Source organism: Amblyomma mixtum, chromosome 5 (genome assembly GCF_055824585.1).
Source record: "Amblyomma mixtum isolate Tamu chromosome 5, ASM5582458v1, whole genome shotgun sequence".
Taxonomy (NCBI): domain Eukaryota; kingdom Metazoa; phylum Arthropoda; class Arachnida; order Ixodida; family Ixodidae; genus Amblyomma; species Amblyomma mixtum.
In genome coordinates, this window is record NC_143016.1 from 164,154,809 (window position 1) to 164,171,905 (window position 17,097).

General features: G+C 52.4%; 1 protein-coding gene and 4 non-coding genes across 5 annotated transcripts; all 5 read right to left on the reverse strand.

Annotated features, from left to right (window-relative positions):
- Positions 1 to 2,172: 2,172 nt before the first annotated feature.
- On the reverse strand, positions 2,173 to 2,254 carry TRNAS-UGA (transfer RNA serine (anticodon UGA)). Its single transcript has one exon. It is a non-coding gene; the product is annotated as a tRNA-Ser (tRNA).
- A 491-nt stretch (positions 2,255 to 2,745) lies between these two features.
- On the reverse strand, positions 2,746 to 2,827 carry TRNAS-UGA (transfer RNA serine (anticodon UGA)). Its single transcript has one exon. It is a non-coding gene; the product is annotated as a tRNA-Ser (tRNA).
- Positions 2,828 to 5,097: 2,270 nt separating this feature from the next.
- TRNAS-AGA (transfer RNA serine (anticodon AGA)) lies at positions 5,098 to 5,179 on the reverse strand. The gene has a single exon. It is a non-coding gene; the product is annotated as a tRNA-Ser (tRNA).
- A 3,192-nt stretch (positions 5,180 to 8,371) lies between these two features.
- On the reverse strand, positions 8,372 to 11,734 carry LOC149344465 (uncharacterized). Its single transcript, XM_089546288.1, has 2 exons — positions 11,361 to 11,734; positions 8,372 to 9,634 (listed from the first exon to the last, which is right to left on the reverse strand). The coding sequence occupies exons 1-2, from the start codon at positions 11,732 to 11,734 to the stop codon at positions 8,767 to 8,769; spliced, it is 1,242 nt and encodes a 413-aa protein (XP_089402414.1). The 3' UTR covers positions 8,372 to 8,766.
- Positions 11,735 to 16,858: 5,124 nt separating this feature from the next.
- TRNAS-AGA (transfer RNA serine (anticodon AGA)) lies at positions 16,859 to 16,940 on the reverse strand. The gene has a single exon. It is a non-coding gene; the product is annotated as a tRNA-Ser (tRNA).
- Positions 16,941 to 17,097: the final 157 nt, after the last annotated feature.

The following is a 17,097-nucleotide window of genomic DNA, read 5'->3' on the forward strand; positions in this document are numbered from 1 at the left end:
AATGATCACTGAAGCTGACGTGCACAGTCTGGTACTGGGAACACAAGGGCACAACCTCAGAAGGAACATAAATTCTGTCCAGCCTTGCGTGACTAACGCCTTGGAAATGCGTGTACTGTGCTTGTTCTGAACCTTGCATTATAATGCCAATGTCTTCCAATTCTGCTTCATTAATCATCTCAGACAGCAGCTCGGCACTCGTGTCCTGTAGGGTTTTGTTGCTTGTTCTATCTTCAGGTCTACACACGCAGTTGAAATCTCCAAGCAATAGTACACGCTTTTCTGTCAGCAGGAAAGGTTGAACACGGCGAAAAAAGGCATCTCGTTCGGGAATTCTGTTAGGTGCATATACACACACAGCTCTCCACTCTACACCAGAAAAGTAAAAATCGCATGCTACAATCCGGCCACTTTCACAGGAAAATACAGTTTCCACGGCGACTTTGCCGTTTCGAGTTAAAATCAGACACCCTCCCGACTTTCCTTCTGCATGGCACACGCAAACACTGAACTGTGCACGGTAAATTTCTGCCATCGCATCTGTCAACTCTTCGCTTTCAATTTTTGTCTCTTGAACAGCCAACAGATCGATTTCGTTTTCGAACAAGAGACGTTTAAGCTGATTTTGCCTTCTTCGCGCAGAAAGACCTCTCACGTTCAGTGTGGCAATACGCAAGCTAGATGTTAGTTGAGGCGCCATCTAAATGGTTGGGATTCGTCGCTCTCACAATGACATCGGTTTGCAGCTCACCTCATCAAAAATCCTCCCAGCTTGCAAAGTACGGCGGTGTCAGCACTGAACCCGATCGAAGACCGGGTTACCAACACGAAGACCCTGCAACCGCTAAGGCGGAGGGACACCCGACGAAGTCCTACGATCAGGAGGGACGTTCGGCTTGGGCTTGTAGGCCGCACGTCGAACAGGAGGCGCTTTGGGAAGAGGCTCCTCATGGTCCGTCCCGTCGTAGTTCGTCGCCTTGTCATCAGCTTCGTCGCGCGTCCTCTTCGCTGGCAAAGTTGACGCCGCGGGCATCTCCGTGTCAATGTCCTTCTCGTCGGTCGGTTCCAAAACCGTCTCAGGTGCACCTACCGAAGCATCATCTGCTTTTCCCGCCTCCGCCTCAGTTCTGGTGGCAGGTACAGATGGTTCTGCTGAGTTGGCAGCCTCATGTTCCGTGGGAAGCACTGCTTTTTCTGAGGCTATGCCTTTCGGTACTGCTTCTTCCCGACTCTCACGGGTCGCCTCTACCGCGTCGACTTCGTCCATAATATGCTCCTCTGTAGTATCCGTATACGACCAGGACCAGCCACGGTAGCATATGTTCGCACGCACTGGGCGTCGTCGTGGCCGAAGCGACGACAGAGCCCGCAACGTGGCACACGGCACTCCCGACGTATGTGTCCGGTGCCGCGGCACCGGAGGCAGAGCGGAGCTCTGCCAGGAACGTGGACGAGTGCGACGTCCTCTCCAACACGCAACTGGTGCGGTAAGTCCTCGATGGTGACGCCCACCTTCAGCTTCAATGTCACTGAGCGCGTAGTAGACGACTTGTCGACCCAGCCTTTGACTCTCCACTTGTCCCGAGTTATGTCGGTCACTTTTCCAAAAGCCGCCAGAGCTGCCTTCACGTCGTCGTCTTGCACACCGTGTAGCAGCCAGAACAGCTTCAGCCTGACGCCCTGGTTGCGTGGGTCAATGACCACACAGCGGTGGTCCTTGACGTTGAACGCCTCCGCCTGTAGCATTTTGTTTTTTCCTTCTTCATTGCAGAATGTCACGGCCCAAACATGATTCATCTGATATGCCCCGAGGGCAACCACTTCCGGCAGCAATGACAGACGCTCAAGAGCGTCACGAAAGTTTTCAACACGGTATGGCCTGGCTTGGACGTCGCCATGCAAAAAAACAGTATGCAAAACGCTCGAACCTGTTGGCAAATGCGGCAAAATCAGCTGGTAGTCCTCGTTCGGTTTGATCGTACTCCTGATACCGCGGCCCGGCTGGGCCGCTGAATCCGCTCCTTGGGAGCCCATGATACACACGTCCGTCACGCTCGGTGGCCGGAAGTAGAATCTCTCACTCGGCCACGACTGCGACACGAGGGCGCTTTCTCTCGTCATCTCCAATTCAATGAAGCGAGAGGACGCAAAATAAAATACAGCACTCTTTCGCGCAGTCGACAGGATTCGAACCTGTGCGGGGAGGCCCCAATGGATTTCAAGTCCATCGCCTTAACCACTCGGCCACGACTGCTTTTTTTTTTCTTTATTGCATGAATGAATACATCAATAAAATATCGTAGTTGTCGTGCCCCTTGGCAGACAACCGTGTCTAATGGACTTTCATTAACACAAGTTGGTCCATCAGACTCAATACATCATCCGCGCAATCTTGTTGCTTCAAGACTTCTCTTAACTTATACACATGTTCTACAAAATAACCACATACCGATCGTGCATCCAAGTCACAATGTCTTACAGCCATTCTACTCCTCCAAATGCTGTGAAGGCCCAATAACATAATCTGGTCATACTGTGCAACATCACTTTCAGTGGTCAAGTACCGAATTCCGCGCGGTGTCAATGGCAAGTCCTTTTTTAGGGTTCTTTGCAAAACATCCCAGTAGAACACTGCATCCCAACAATCGAGGAACTCGGCCACGACTGCGACACGAGGGCGCTTTCGCTCGTCATCTCCAATTCAATGAAGCGAGAGGACGCAAAATAAAATACAGCACTCTTTCGCGCAGTCGACAGGATTCGAACCTGTGCGGGGACACCCCAATGGATTTCAAGTCCATCGCCTTAACCACTCGGCCACGACTTTTTTTTTCTTTATTGCTGGGCTTCGACATTACAAAACAGAACATAATAAAATGTACATACACTATACAGAGTTAGCCAGGATCCCAAAGAGTGGGCCTGACTTAGTTTAAAATTCTCTTAAAGTTACGAGGGGTTCCAGCCTTGGTAACTACTCAGGAACCTCCACTATTAGCTTTTGTTCTTCCAGAACACTGTGCATACTTTCTCTAAAATACATACGGGCTGGCCGTGCGTCAGGGTCACAATGATACTCTGCCATGCGGGAGCGCCATATACTGTGGAGGCCCACCAGCATGACCGCGAATAAGATTAGACTGGAAATAAGCCGGTCTTATTTGTTTCGTGCAAGCCGGCCCAGCTACTCACGCGAAACGAGCTATCAGAGAGGCAAGCGGACGGATATAGGACGCGCATGCGCCTAATCATCGGCCATCACAGCCTCGACGCGCCCACTGCGCCGCCTATGTGGCGCAGAGGCAGCTTGAAAACGCCGCTCCGACGTCCCGCAAAATTTTGTCCCCGATGGTACCTCGCTGTGAAACGCAGCGCCATGCTCGCAGCCTCCCCCTCTCCCTCGACTTTTGTCTCCTGAACAGTTAGAATGTCAATGTCGTTTTCTGTTACTAGCCGACACAATTGACTTTGTTTTCGTTTGTGTGCTAACCCTATGACATTTAAAGTAGCTACACATACAGACGGTTCAGGAGCCATTTAGGTTTGCAGTAGGAGGGAGGCCCAGAGCATGGTGCTTACCTTTAGCATCTAGCCTACTGCTAGACGCCTCCGGGGCCGTCCAGTTGGCTGCTGTCGCTTTTCGACGGGGGAGGCTTGTCGGCAGGCTCCCTGTCGGTTTGATACGGCGAGCTCAGCTGACGGCAGCATCCAGCGGAGCCCTGGAATAGGGGCAACCGACCGTTGCGGATGGACTCATCTGACCACATAAAAAAACCTTGTGCTAGAGCCGAATAAAGTTATCCTATCCTATCCTATCCTGTCCACGTTGACGTTCGGTCGCGGCTTGATGGTAGCCCGCCGTCCTTGCGCCGCTTTCACTGGCGGCTCGTCAACGCTGCTTGCGAGCACGTTGTCGTCGTGGTCTCCAGAGACTTCGTGGGGGCGTTTCGTTGCCGTACCGGTACCCGTTGTAACGGACGCGCCATTGAGTGGTGCTTCCTGTACCTTTGACGATAGAGGCAGTTGAGCTTGACGACTCGCTCCGCTTTTATCAAAGTCCTGCTGCACCGGTGGTGGGCCAGCCACCGGCTGACTGGAACGGTCTGCACTTGTGTCCTGAGGAGCACCAGCGAGGGCTGATAGCTCTGCCACTGCAATAGGCACGGGCTCACCCGTTCCTTTCGCCGCGTCCTCTGCTTCGGTCGCGTCCATTAAGTGCTCGGCTTCTTCCCTTGCACTCGGTCCCATTGCCGAGGCATACGTGTGGATGCACTGGTAGTCCTCGTATCCGAAACGCCTGCAGCTCGAGCAGCGCGGCACCTTGCACTCTGTCCTGACGTGGCCAGTGCCGTGACAGCGCAAGCACTGCATCGGACGACCGGGTGCGACGACTATGGCTAACTCTCCTCCAACCCGTATTTGATGCGGCAAGTTCAACTGTCATACCCCTCTTTAGCTTCAGAACGACGGTCCTCGTCGTGGAACCCTTGTCGCTCACACCTTGCACACGCCACCGCTCTCTACTAACGTCCATGACGGTCCCAAACGCCGCTAATGCGCTCCTCACGTCTTCGTCAGCCACACCGTGCAGCAGCCAGTGAAGCCTAAGCCTCACCTGCTGATCCTGTGGGTCGATGATGACGCAGCGACGCTTCTTCACGTTTATTAAAGCCCAGCAGCCGCTTTGTAGCCTCCGCGCCATTAAGGGTGACTGCCCACTCGTGATTTACCTGGTAGGCTCCCAGGGCCACCACGTCCGGCAGCAAACCAGTCGGAAGGAGAGCGTCTCTTAAATCTTCAACCCTCTAGGGTCGCGCTCGCACGTCGCCATGCAAAAACAGGGTGTTCAGAGCGATGCTTCCTGTTGGCAGTTGGGGCAGTATAGGCTGATAATCGCCGTCATCGCTATCGGTGATCCTGTTTCCGCGGCCAGCCAAGGCCGCTATCGCCGCTCCGCCGGAGCTCATGATCCTGCGTCCGCACCGAACGGTAGCCGGAAGTAGAATCACTCGGCCACGACTGCCGCCTATGGCGCACTCACTGAGCAACTCCTCTCTAGCAGTGCACGAAGGGGCAAAATCAATAAAGATCCTTTGCCGCAGTCGACAGGATTCGAACCTGTGCGGGGAGACCCCAATGGATTTCTAGTCCATCGCCTTAACCACTCGGCCACGACTGCTTTGTTTTTTATTTCCGGATACTTACACAGTACAAAATCGTACACGGAAAAATTAAGCGAACTCACAGCCAAAAGTTCACGTGGAAATGATAGTAATAAGCAAGCTGTCATCCTTAGGTAGGATGACGTTGTCGTTTTAAAATTCTCTCAAATGGATCAAGGGCTCTAATCTTGGCAGCCATTCTGGAACTGTACACTTCAATTTGTGCATTTCAACAAAGGCATGCATACTTTCACGAAAGTAGAGCCTTGCATGGCGAGCATCGGGGTCTAAATGATACCCAGCCATCCGGGACCGCCAGAGGCTGTGCAGACCGATTAACATGACGGTATCAAAAGGTATGCCGTCTTCGTTATCTGTTGATAGGAACCTGATGCTATGTGTATCTAACGGTAAGTCTTTTTTAAGGGTTCTTTGCAGCACGTCCCAAAAATAAACCCTCTCCCAACAGTGTAGAAAAAAATGATCTATTGTCTCAGGCTGTTTGCATATTAAACAAAGCGACCCCCATGGCAGAAAAAAACCCCTGCCTTCAAGAAATGTTTTTACCGACAACGTTCCAGTATGGAGCTTAAAGAAAAACGTTTTTACTCCTGGGGAAACTGGCATCCTTTTGACCCGCTTCAATACATCTTGACCCGGATAGCCGTTGTACAAGGCTCTGTACACAGGAACGGAGAAAAAGTCATCGCACACATCCTTATACAATTTTTTCCTATTGACTGAACACAAATATTGAATCGAAAAACGAGTTGTCAAAATTCTGACGCTGTTTACGACTTCTCTTAAAAAACCAAAAAGGCGCCCTGGCATACTTTCTGTGGCAACAACAAAATTTGGCAACGCCCGCACGAGCCTTACTTGGCAAACAGTGCGCAGAAATGGATCATTTACGTCGCGAAAGAAAATGAATCTGTTTACGAGCTTTCGGGCGAATAAGTGTGCTAGCCCAAGACCCCCGTCTTTGACACGCCGAAACAAGTTATCCCGTCTACACCGTTCCCAATTCGACGCCCAAACAAAAGCGGCAAATACCCGATGCAGCCTCTGAATGTTTAACCTGGAACAGTAAAGCGTTTGCATTACATACCACAACTTGGCAACAAAAAACAGATTACACACCGTTGCGCGTGCAAAGATAGACAGCGGCACACCGCTCCATTTGTCAGCCTTCTCACGGATTTCTTGGGCTTGATCGCGCCAAAATGGCTCACTGTCTTCATAGCATTCTAGAGGCACACCCAAGTACTTAACCGGTGTTGTGGCCCAAGTCACGTTGGCAAACGTGCAAGGCGTCGATGGCCACTCTCCGTGCCAAAACCCTAGACACTTTCCCCAATTCACCGGACTTCCAGTGGTCGTGCTGAAATCTTTCACGGCTTCGACTGCCACGCTAACGCTCTCTCTGTTCGTACAGAAGACGGCTACGTCATCAGCATACGCCAAAAGTTTGACCTCCGTCATGTGAACTTGGAAGCCCTGTACAGATTCATTCTCAAGGATTGACAAGCACAAAGTTTCAATATAAATGCAGAACAGAAGCGGGCTGAGGGGGCAACCCTGACGCACCGAACGTCGCACGTTTACGGGTGCACCGAGTTCCTTGTTGACAACTAATCTTGTAGTGCAGTTTCGGTACGCCAAGGCTACGCCCTCGCTGATAACAGAACCCACATTAATGTAATCTAGAACTGCAAACAGGGCATCATGTGAAACACAATCAAACGCTTTTTCAAGGTCGAGTTGCAGAACCGCAACGCTACCGCATGTTGCATCACAACACTCCAGTACGCATCTCGCCTTATGTATGTTCGTAGCAATGGTCCTTCCCTTGATCCCGCAAGTCTGGCGAGGCCCAACAATCTCCTTAATAACGGTCTGTAATCTGGCTGCTAGTACTTTCATTAGTATCTTGTAATCAACATTTGTTAGGGCTATTGGCCTGTATGACGTCACCAATCTCAATTTCTCAGTTTGTTCTGTTTTAGGGATTAGTACAGTATGTGACGACGCAAAAGAAGGCGGCAACAAGTTAAGATCGTAGCCTTCGTTAAATACTGCAGCTAACAATGGGGACAACACTTTTTTAAATGCTTTATAAAAAGCCGCGCTCAAGCCATCAGGCCCTGGCGACTTCCCTGGATTTAGATTATCAATGGCACGCTCAACTTCATGTTCGGAAATCGGCAGCTCCAACCTTTCTGTTGTGTCAGCATCTAGTCGTGGCAAGGAAGAAACACGCGCTTAAACCTGTCCATGTTCATGTCGCGAAATGCAAACAGTTGCTGATAGTATTCGTAAAACGCACGTGCAATGCCGTCTTTATCTGTCACGAGGTTGCCGTTCCACTCTATTTCTTCTATGTCGTTTCGACGAGCATGCGCTTTCTCGAGACCGAGAGCCCGTTTAGTGGGCGTCTCGCCTGCTGCGCATCTTTCGGCCCTGGCGCGAACGAGCGCTCCTCGATATCGATCTTCATCTAAGAACTCAATTTTCTTTTTCAGTTTTCTGATATCGTCATTATAGACCCCTGGCTCTTTGCACTCGTGCGCTATTAACTGATTTAGTGTCGCCCTTAAACAAGCTTCTTCTTGCTTTTCGTCATGTCGAATACAACTGGCTCTTTCTATAGCTTTCATCTTAATTTCTTGTTTGCACCATTCCCACTGCTCTCCAATGGTGGTGCAAGGCCGTTGTTCTATCTCTTTAAGCTTCCCTGCAATTATTTCAACTAAAGCTTCATCTTCTAAGAGTTTGGAGTTTAGCTTCCACAGTCCCCACACAAATTTTTTCCTTCGGTTTCTAGGGCCGATGGTACATTTCACAAGACAGTGATCCGAAAAAGGCACTGGCATAACGACATAATTTTGGCATTTCGGAATCGCATCCAACGATAAATAAATACGGTCGAGCCGGGCACGACTAGAACCTTGGAAATGCGTGTATTTCACGCTGCGCGCTCCCTCCAAACACTCCGCTACATCATCTAGAGCAAATTCGCCAACTAGCTGCGACAAAACATCCGTGCTTGCGTCTCTAAAGGCGCGGCTACTTGTCTTATCTCGAGCACTTAAGACACAATTGAAATCGCCCATAACGACGAGCTGTCGCTCACTATTTAGATATCGCTGGATGCTCACGAAAAAATTTAACCTTTCATCAGCCGCATTCGGTGCATAAACACAAAGAACGCGCCATTCGCCGTTATGAAAAACGAAGTCACAAACAATAAAGCGACCTTGCATACATCAAATCACTTCTTGCACTGTCAGTCCTGGCAACTTCTTAACGAACAGAAGGCACCCGGCCGATGTGCCAACCGCGTGACTAACAGCCACATCGTACCTCGACGTGAAACGCTGCACCATGCTCCCCGTGTCCTCTTCCCCTTCTATTTTGGTTTCCTGAACCGCCAACACGTCCACGTCCTGGTCCGTTAAAATACGGTATACTTGACTTTGCTTTCTTTTCGATGCAAACCCACGGACGTTAAGCGTTGCTACGCTCAGTGACTGTTGCATCGCCATTTTCGTACTTTAGAAGGACGCTGGGAGCATGGTGCTTACCTTTCGCGCCTAGCACGTCGCTAGACGCTTCCAGAAGTCCCGCCGCCATCATAATTATCGGGCTGGACGTGCTGCGAGAGCGGCTTTTCGGCTGCCCTCCGGCCCGTCGCGACGTTAGGTTGCGGTCTGAAGGAAGGTCGTCGTCCCTGCACAGTTTTCGCTGGTGGTTCCTCGGCGTTGCCAGGGAGCTGCTTATCCGCTCCGTCACCGGCGTCGGCGTGCGGGCGGTTCGGCGCTCTGCCAGCGCTCGTTGACCGGCCGCCGTTTTCCGCATTCGTGTTCTCAGCCGCCGATGTTTCCGGAGCACTTGTCCCTTGAAGGGGCGCTTCCTCGCTCACAGGCGCCTCCGAAACAACGGATGGCAGTGCCTGTGTCTTGTTCACGCCCTCGCCCGCCTCCTTTTCCGTGGTCGTCGGAGTTGTCACGGTGGGGGCTACCGCAGAGCTTTCCACACCATCGGTCCCTTTTGCTGCCTCCTCAGCCTCGACGACGTCCATAATGTCTTCCGGTGTCTCCTCTCTGAGCGCTGGCACAGTTGCGGCAGAGTATGTGCCGACACACCCATCTTCCGAATGTCCGAAACGTCGGCAGCGTGAGCAGCGAGGTACCTTGCACTCACGTCGGACATGTCCGCTGCCCTGACAACGCAGGCACTGCATGGGCCGCCCAGGCACGACCACAAGGGCCAGCTCACCGGCGACTCGTATCTGGTGGGGGAGGTCGTCCGCCTTCATTCCAGGCTTCAGCTTGAGCAGAACTATCCTTGTGGTGGAGCCCTTTTCTTTCACACCTTGCACACGCCAACGCTCACGGGTTACCTCTGTGACGTTTCCAAAGGCCGCTAACGCAGTCCGGATATCTTCGTCGGCGACGCCGTGCAGCATCCAGGGGCGCGATTACGAGTCGCTCAAAATCGTCTCAATCGGAAAGTGTCTCAAAAAGTGTCTCATTTGCCCCGTTCCTATTGGTCGGTCGTGACCAGCGGCCATATTTGTTTTTTGCGTCACCGGCCGACGTCATAAGTGCGCCAAAAGTGTTGACGTTGCTCACCTAATTATTCGAGCCGATTGAGACGATTTCTTGCGACTAGAACGAGTGGTCTCAAACCGCTCGAGACAGAAAATGGCGGTTGTTTACATGGCCGGTGGCCGCGCGAGCGGCGGTGCATGAAGACGGTTTTGACGTGCCGGACGAGTTGTTTCGACGTTTTGACATAGGAAGGAGCATAATGGCTGTGCGACGAACTCGGCGTTGAACTTGGAGGTGTGCGGGTGAGTGCGCGGTCAGTGGAGCGGCAAGTGCCTGTGCGCGCCTTCGCCGCCGGTGGGTTTCAAGACACCGTAGGAAATGAAGTAAACGTCGGCGTAGGCCAACCGACTGTGCAAGTGTTTGCGGTCAGTTGCGGAGACCACTGTCAAAGTTAAGTCGCAGAAGGTGCGCGCTTTCCGGCGAGACCCCTCAAGACAAGGCGGCGGCGAAGGTGGACTTCCTTCGCATAAACTTTCGCCACCGCAGTATCCCCAGCGGCGTCATCCGAGCATCATCCGAACGGAACGGCACCACCAACACGAATATCAAGTGCTTAACCCGAAGCGGGCGGCATGAGTTGGTTACGAGGCGGAAGAGTGATTGTTGCCGCAGTGACCGGGCGTGCCGGCTCTTAATTCCCGCAGTGAGATTGCAAGCTCCCATCAGCTGCACCGGTCTGCTTCCGTATGTCGGCAGTTGCTGCAGTGTGATTATTCATGGTCGCCGGGTATTTTCTGAACAAAAATAAATATAATCACGCATCGCCCTTGGAGCACATTTGCCATCGATAGCAGCAAGGTGAGTTCACACTGGCGAGTCGCGAAGGTCGCGCGACAGGCTTAAATCGATTTGTTACGCTCCCTCCCCGCTTTACATGTGCTTCGCAAACCGTAACTAATTGACCGAAATCGGTCGCCTATAATACTAGCGCGACGTTTGCAACTCGCCAGTATGAACTTGCCTTGAAGCTGCCTTCGACGGTTTTCGAGCCAAGCGCTCCTTCCAAATTGTTCTCGGCAGACTCGTAGCAATCACTGCCTTTAAACAGATTTTTCCGCGCACTTAAGACGTCTGCGCAGTACTTTGATTCTGCGTAATGTGTAAAAAAAGAGGACAGCCGTCGAATCAGCTGATTTTTTTTCTGGCTGCCATGTTTACGATGGCTGAATATGTGCGTGGAGGGATAAGGCTGAATCGGTTGAATCAGGCGGCAGCTCACGCCGCCTAGCCGCCGCTATACCGACGCTTTTCCAGCGTCAGCGCACCCTCGCGGCAGCAAAAGTGACTGAAGAGCAAACTTAATTGCAAAATTGAGGACGCTTATTCTTTTGCTTCATGTCGTTGAGTTTGAAACATAGTTTGTTAGCGAAATAAAACATTCTTCAAATTATTAACGGCGTGTTTACAGAAAAACTTTAGCATACGGTCCCTTATTGCGCAACTAAATGCTTCCTGGGTGGAACCCTACTATTAGACACCACAACCTCGCTGCTAATTGGTTGATTCCGCAGTCAACAACTCGCGGTGTCGTCATTTTGACGTCAGAGTCTCAAAATTGAGACAAAAACTCGTAATCGCGCCCCAGTGTAGCCGCAGTTTCAGCACCTGGTCCTCGGGGTCGAATATAAGACACCGGCGTCCTTTAACTGTAAGCTCCTTGAAAGCCGCCAATCGCTTTGTTGCTTCAGCGCTGTTGAGAGTCACCGCCCAAACATGGTTGATTTGGTACGCCCCCAACGCCACTACGTCGGGGAGCGCACCCGCTTGGGCGAGGGCGTCACGAAAATCTTCGACCTTGTAAGGCCGCGCTCGCACGTCGCCGTGCAAAAACACGGTGTCGAGAACAACACGTCCTGTTGGCAGGTTCGGCAAAATAATCTCGTAATCCTTATCGGCTTCCATGTCGGACCTGTTTCCGCGGCCAGCAAGGGCCGCTATCGCCGCTCCACCGGAGCTCATGATTCTGCGACCGTTGTTGTGACTGGGCATCCCACCGCTGCCACCAATGTTGTGACTTTGGGCATCCCACTGCTATCACCAATGTTGTGCCATAGAGGTGGTCCCGTAGCGCTCGCCACCCGTTTTGTGGCTGTGCGCTGCCAGCTCTCCTGGCGGTAGCGTAGACTCCGAGTCCGGCGTCGGTGAGATCAAGAAAACGCTTTATACATTATGTACAGGGCAGAATATAGTTCAACATCGGCACGGGGGCCGATGTTGAACTATATTCTGCCCTGTACATAATGTATAAAGCGTTTTCTTGATCTCACCGACGCCGGGCCGAGAGCTACACAACGCGACTGTTCTCGCACAGCGACGACCAGCGAGACACCAACGCGTCACACCATCCGACTCCACTCGTGAGCAGCACTCGACTCACGGTGGGTCGGTCACTCGGTCACTTTCTCACTCCGGTAGTTGTAGCTGCTATCCAAGCGGCAGCGGTGGCGCTTATATAGCCTCAGGAACGGTGGCCCCTCAGAACTGGCCAATCCAAAGGCAGCACTCGACGGCAGTCCGAAAGGACCAACCAGCGACCGCGCCGGCCACCCGCTTCAAATTTTGCCGCGCGCGGTGACACCATGGGGAAAGGGAAACCGGCGCCTCGTATTCTGGCACCCAGCGACGTGTCCAGGCACGTTGCTCGCCGATGCTTCTCCTTAAGACCCCGCTGACTTACGGCGCAGCATCGTGGCCTGTCAAGGGGGCGTTAGGGCGCGTTGCCTTGCGGCGCAGCACCAGGGCTTGTCAAAGAGACGTTCGCAGCAATAAGTTTGCGGCCTGCAGATTTGGAATCCGGACGGGTTTCCCGGCATAACAGCACCCCCGCCATCAGATAAGGCGCCGGGAAGACGAGCTGCTTCCACGTGGCTCGGATGCCTGGCGCGCATCTTCTCAGGCTCTTCCAAGTTCACGTCCTGGTAACTTCACGAGCACCAGGTCCCACTCGCAGGCCAGGAGCTCTGTTCACCTCGTTGTCGCCAAGGCACCTCGACCAGCTTTGCTGAGGTCGTTCCGATCCCCTTGCTTTTCGCCACCGGTCATGGTTGGTCGTTCTGCAGACTACAAAACCGACCGGCAAAAGGCAACACCCAACACAAGCAAGTGCCCTCTGTCTCCCGTCAAACACCAGACGAAGCCATAATCCAAATCAACTTAACTAAATTGATGTCCCACTTTTTCTCCCGCTGCAACAAGAGCACCGTGAACAAGAGGCATGTGTACGATCTGGTACACAAGGTTCAAACAACCATTTTGCAAAGTATCCACACACCAAAATAGCAGGAGAACTTAATAATCAGAATTAATAATGAAAATCATATTGGTCCCCTTGAGATCATTTGGACCGAAAACACACTACTGAGGAAGCAAATGAGGTGATTCATTTTTGCCCCTTTCTTCCTTTGAACATGATAGTTTGTCGCAAAGCGAGAGAAGGTAAGTAACGAGGAGGTCACTGAAAGAAGCGAGGCCTAAAATGCACGACTTAGAGCATCGGCGTTCGCGTTCAACCTTCCCTTACAGCGGACAACGAGATTGTGCTGCTGGAGGGTCATGCTCCACCTCAGCAAACGACCGCTTTTAGACTAAATGTTACTTAACCAGGCTAGAGGGAAATGGTCCGTTTCCACAACAAACTCAGAACCGGAGACACAACAAGCCAGCTTCTGAACTGCCCACACAAGGAAGGCGCACTCTTTCCTCTGCCTCTTCCCTACAACTTAGTTTGCAACTCAAATACAAAATTGGTCGTTCATGACCACTAGCATCTTCTTGGCATAGCACCGCTCCCAATACGCGATCGCTCGCGTAACATTCAAAGACGAAACCTTTCGGAAAGTCTGGTGCCGTTAGAACCGGCTTATGGCTCAAGGCTTGTATCATCATTTGGAACGCATTCTCTTCCTTCGAGTCCCATGTCTCCTTAACGGGCTCCGATTTTCGAAGCGCGTCTGTTAGCGGGCTGGCAAGGTCAGAGTAGTCTCTCACATAGTGTTGGTAATATCCAGCTAAACTGGTTGGCTGGGGATAGTTTACAATAACGGCTACCTTGATATCGGAAGGTCTACGCCGGCCGCGCCCCACCACATGGCCCAAATAAGTCACTTCACTGTAACCTAGGTGGCATTTAGCTGGTTTCACAGTAAGGCCTGCCTCTTTCAACCTGCACAGTACGACTCGCAAGTGCTCGAGATGTTCTTCCCAAGTGTCCGAAAAGATGGCAACATCGTCGAGGTATGGCAATGCAAACTCGCCCAAACCATGAAGCACTCTGCCCATCAGGCTAGAGAAACAATACGGCCCGTTTCTAAGTCCGAAGCTCAAATTTTGGTTTGCCTCCATCTTTCCTTTTACATCTGAGTGAATGACAAAAAAAAAACACTAAATACAAGAAAGATGTATTCTTAGAATCCACAAACTTCAACCGCGCCCTGCGCAGTCGCGGTCGGACGGTCGCTCTACCAGCCGACGCTTCACAGAAGCTGAGGGGCTGATTAGTCACGCCTCTCCGCGACATGCGTCCAAAGCCTAGGCAGCGCTTGGAAGGCCGAAAGCAAGAGGGGCGCTTCCTCCTTTCTCGGTCCCAGTCATGTCGTTTCCCTTTCTGACTAGCGCGTGCACTGTGGCGCTCTTTTGTGTGGCGACCGCGCACCCTTCTCTGGAGTCCATCACGCCCGTCCCGAATCCTAGGAATTCCTCTGCGGTTCTTCCACAGCGGCGTAGTACGCTTTAGACTAGGCTGCGCCTGGTGAGTCGGCTTTCCTTTTACGCGACGCCTGCGAACTCTTGGGCTCCAAGGTGACAATTTCGGGCTCTTACGCACATTGCCGGCCCTCGATCGTACAAGCTTCTTCCGCACTTCTCCCTTTTTAGCGCAACCATTCACATTGGTTTTTCTTCTACGCCGCCGCTTTTTGGGAACTGCCCTAGCGGATCTTTTGTGCGATTCTCCGGTTATTTCGGTGCCCTCATCCTTCAAGCTACCAGCCTTCGTCTGACCAGCAAAATCTGGTCTTGAAGAATTCATGCACTCGTCCCGAGCAAGACTTTGCTCGCGCAGCCACAAAACCTGCGCTTTTCTAGCAGTGCCAGGCGACGGTTCACCTGACGAACCGTTCGGTGCTATTTCCTTTGAGCACAATAGCTCGTTTTCCGGCAGTCTATCACAAGACGCTGGAGTTTGACCTTCACTAAGCTGATCTTTGTCTCGATGCAGCTCTGAACAGCATTCCTCGCCTACGATCGAACTCTCAGTTGGCGCTATCGGTGCGCCACTGCCCGTCGCGAACTCAGAGCGACCTGACTCAATTTCTGCAGAGAACAGCTGCTCGCTCTCCTGTGGTCTACATCTTGGCGCTACGCCTTCATCTTTCAGGATCGCAGCGGTAATCTCTGTAGCATCGCACTTTACAACGAACGCCGCGCTCTGGCTTGGCGCTTCAGCGTCACCGTCATGTGACTCACAGCCAGGCTCTGGGCCGCAGATTAGAGCCTCAATGTGATTACCCTCGCACACAAGCTCAAATTTCTCGAGGTATCTATCCATATCCTCGCCGACAACCATGGGCGGCAGTTGGTCGCTTATTCTTGGACCGTTAGAGGGAACTATCGTAGAAGCAAGAATAGGCGTTGGTGAGGTTTCGAGGAGGTCCAGCTCCATCATTCTTACCTCGTGCTCTCTAAGCGCCTGGCGCTCCCGCCTCTCCTCTTCTTCCCTTTCCTCCTCGCGACGTTCCTTCTCCCTCTTTTCCTCCCGCTCACGCCGTTCAATGACATCAGCCCAGGCCTCTTCGGCTTCCTCAGCCGTCACGTCCTCGGTTCTCATGACCGCAAGGATCGCATTCTTTCTTTTTGCTGAGCCCAAATCAATGCCCAACTCCTCACAAATTTGGAGAAGTTCTTTAACCTTGTAACTCTCCATCGTTCACACTGCCTCTTGCTGTTTGCCCTTTTAGAAACTACTTGCCGTACGCTACTATATCGCTACTAGTTCGGTACGCGCAAGAATTTCACACACTGCCTTGTTTACCCCTTCAGCATCCCTTGGTTTTCAAAACACTCTTCCTAGGCTTGAAACACACAAGGTTAACGCAATGCTACACCAATTCTTTCTCTAAGCTACTATAACCTGTGTTAGAGAAAGTCTGGCGTTTGAGGAAAACTTCAGGCACTCACCGCGCCGAGGTAGCTGATGTCGGTCGATCCCATAGCTGCCATCCAATGTTGTGACTTTGGGCATCCCACTGCTATCACCAATGTTGTGCCATAGAGGTGGTCCCGTAGCGCTCGCCACCCGTTTTGTGGCTGTGCGCTGCCAGCTCTCCTGGCGGTAGCGTAGACTCCGAGTCCGGCGTCGGTGAGATCAAGAAAACGCTTTATACATTATGTACAGGGCAGAATATAGTTCAACATCGGCACGGGGGCCGAGAGCTACACAACGCGACTGTTCTCGCACAGCGACGACCAGCGAGACACCAACGCGTCACACCATCCGACTCCACTCGTGAGCAGCACTCGACTCACGGTGGGTCGGTCACTCGGTCACTCTCTCACTCCGGTAGTTGTAGCTGCTATCCAAGCGGCAGCGGTGGCGCTTATATAGCCTCAGGAACGGTGGCCCCTCAGAACTGGCCAATCCAAAGGCAGCACTCGACGGCAGTCCGAAAGTACCAACCAGCGACCGCGCCGGCCACCCGCTTCAAATTTTGCCGCGCGCGGTGACACCATGGGGAAAGGGAAACCGCCGCCTCGTAGTCTGGCACCCAGCGACGTGTCCAGGCACGCTGCTCGCCGATGCTTCTCCTCAAGACCATGCTGACTTACGGCGCAGCATCCTGGCTTGTCAAGGGAGCGTTAGGGCGTGTGTCCTTGCGGCGCAGCGCCAGGGCTTGTCAAAGAGACGTTCGCAGCAGAAAGTTTGCGGCCTGCAGATTTGGAATCCGGACGGGTTTCCCGGCATAACACCGTTCACTGGCGTGGCCGGAAATAGAATGATCGGCCACGACTGCTGGATAGCGTGCACGCTTTGAGCATGCTCTATTTAGCAATCTAGGAAGGGGCAAAATAAATAAAAACACCCTTTTCCGCAGTCGACAGGATTCGAACCTGTGCGGGGAGACCCCAATGGATTTCTAGTCCATCGCCTTAACCACTCGGCCACGACTGCTGGATCAACGTTTATAGATACTTTTTTAGTTCCATAACTCCTCCTCTGAAAGCGGGCGCCGCTTGTACCCGGGCGGTGAGAGGGCGCTGCAGTCGAGGCTTGCGCGTCGCCGACGCGCGCGCGGCTACTGTCCTGCAGTTACTTCTTAGCCCGTGCT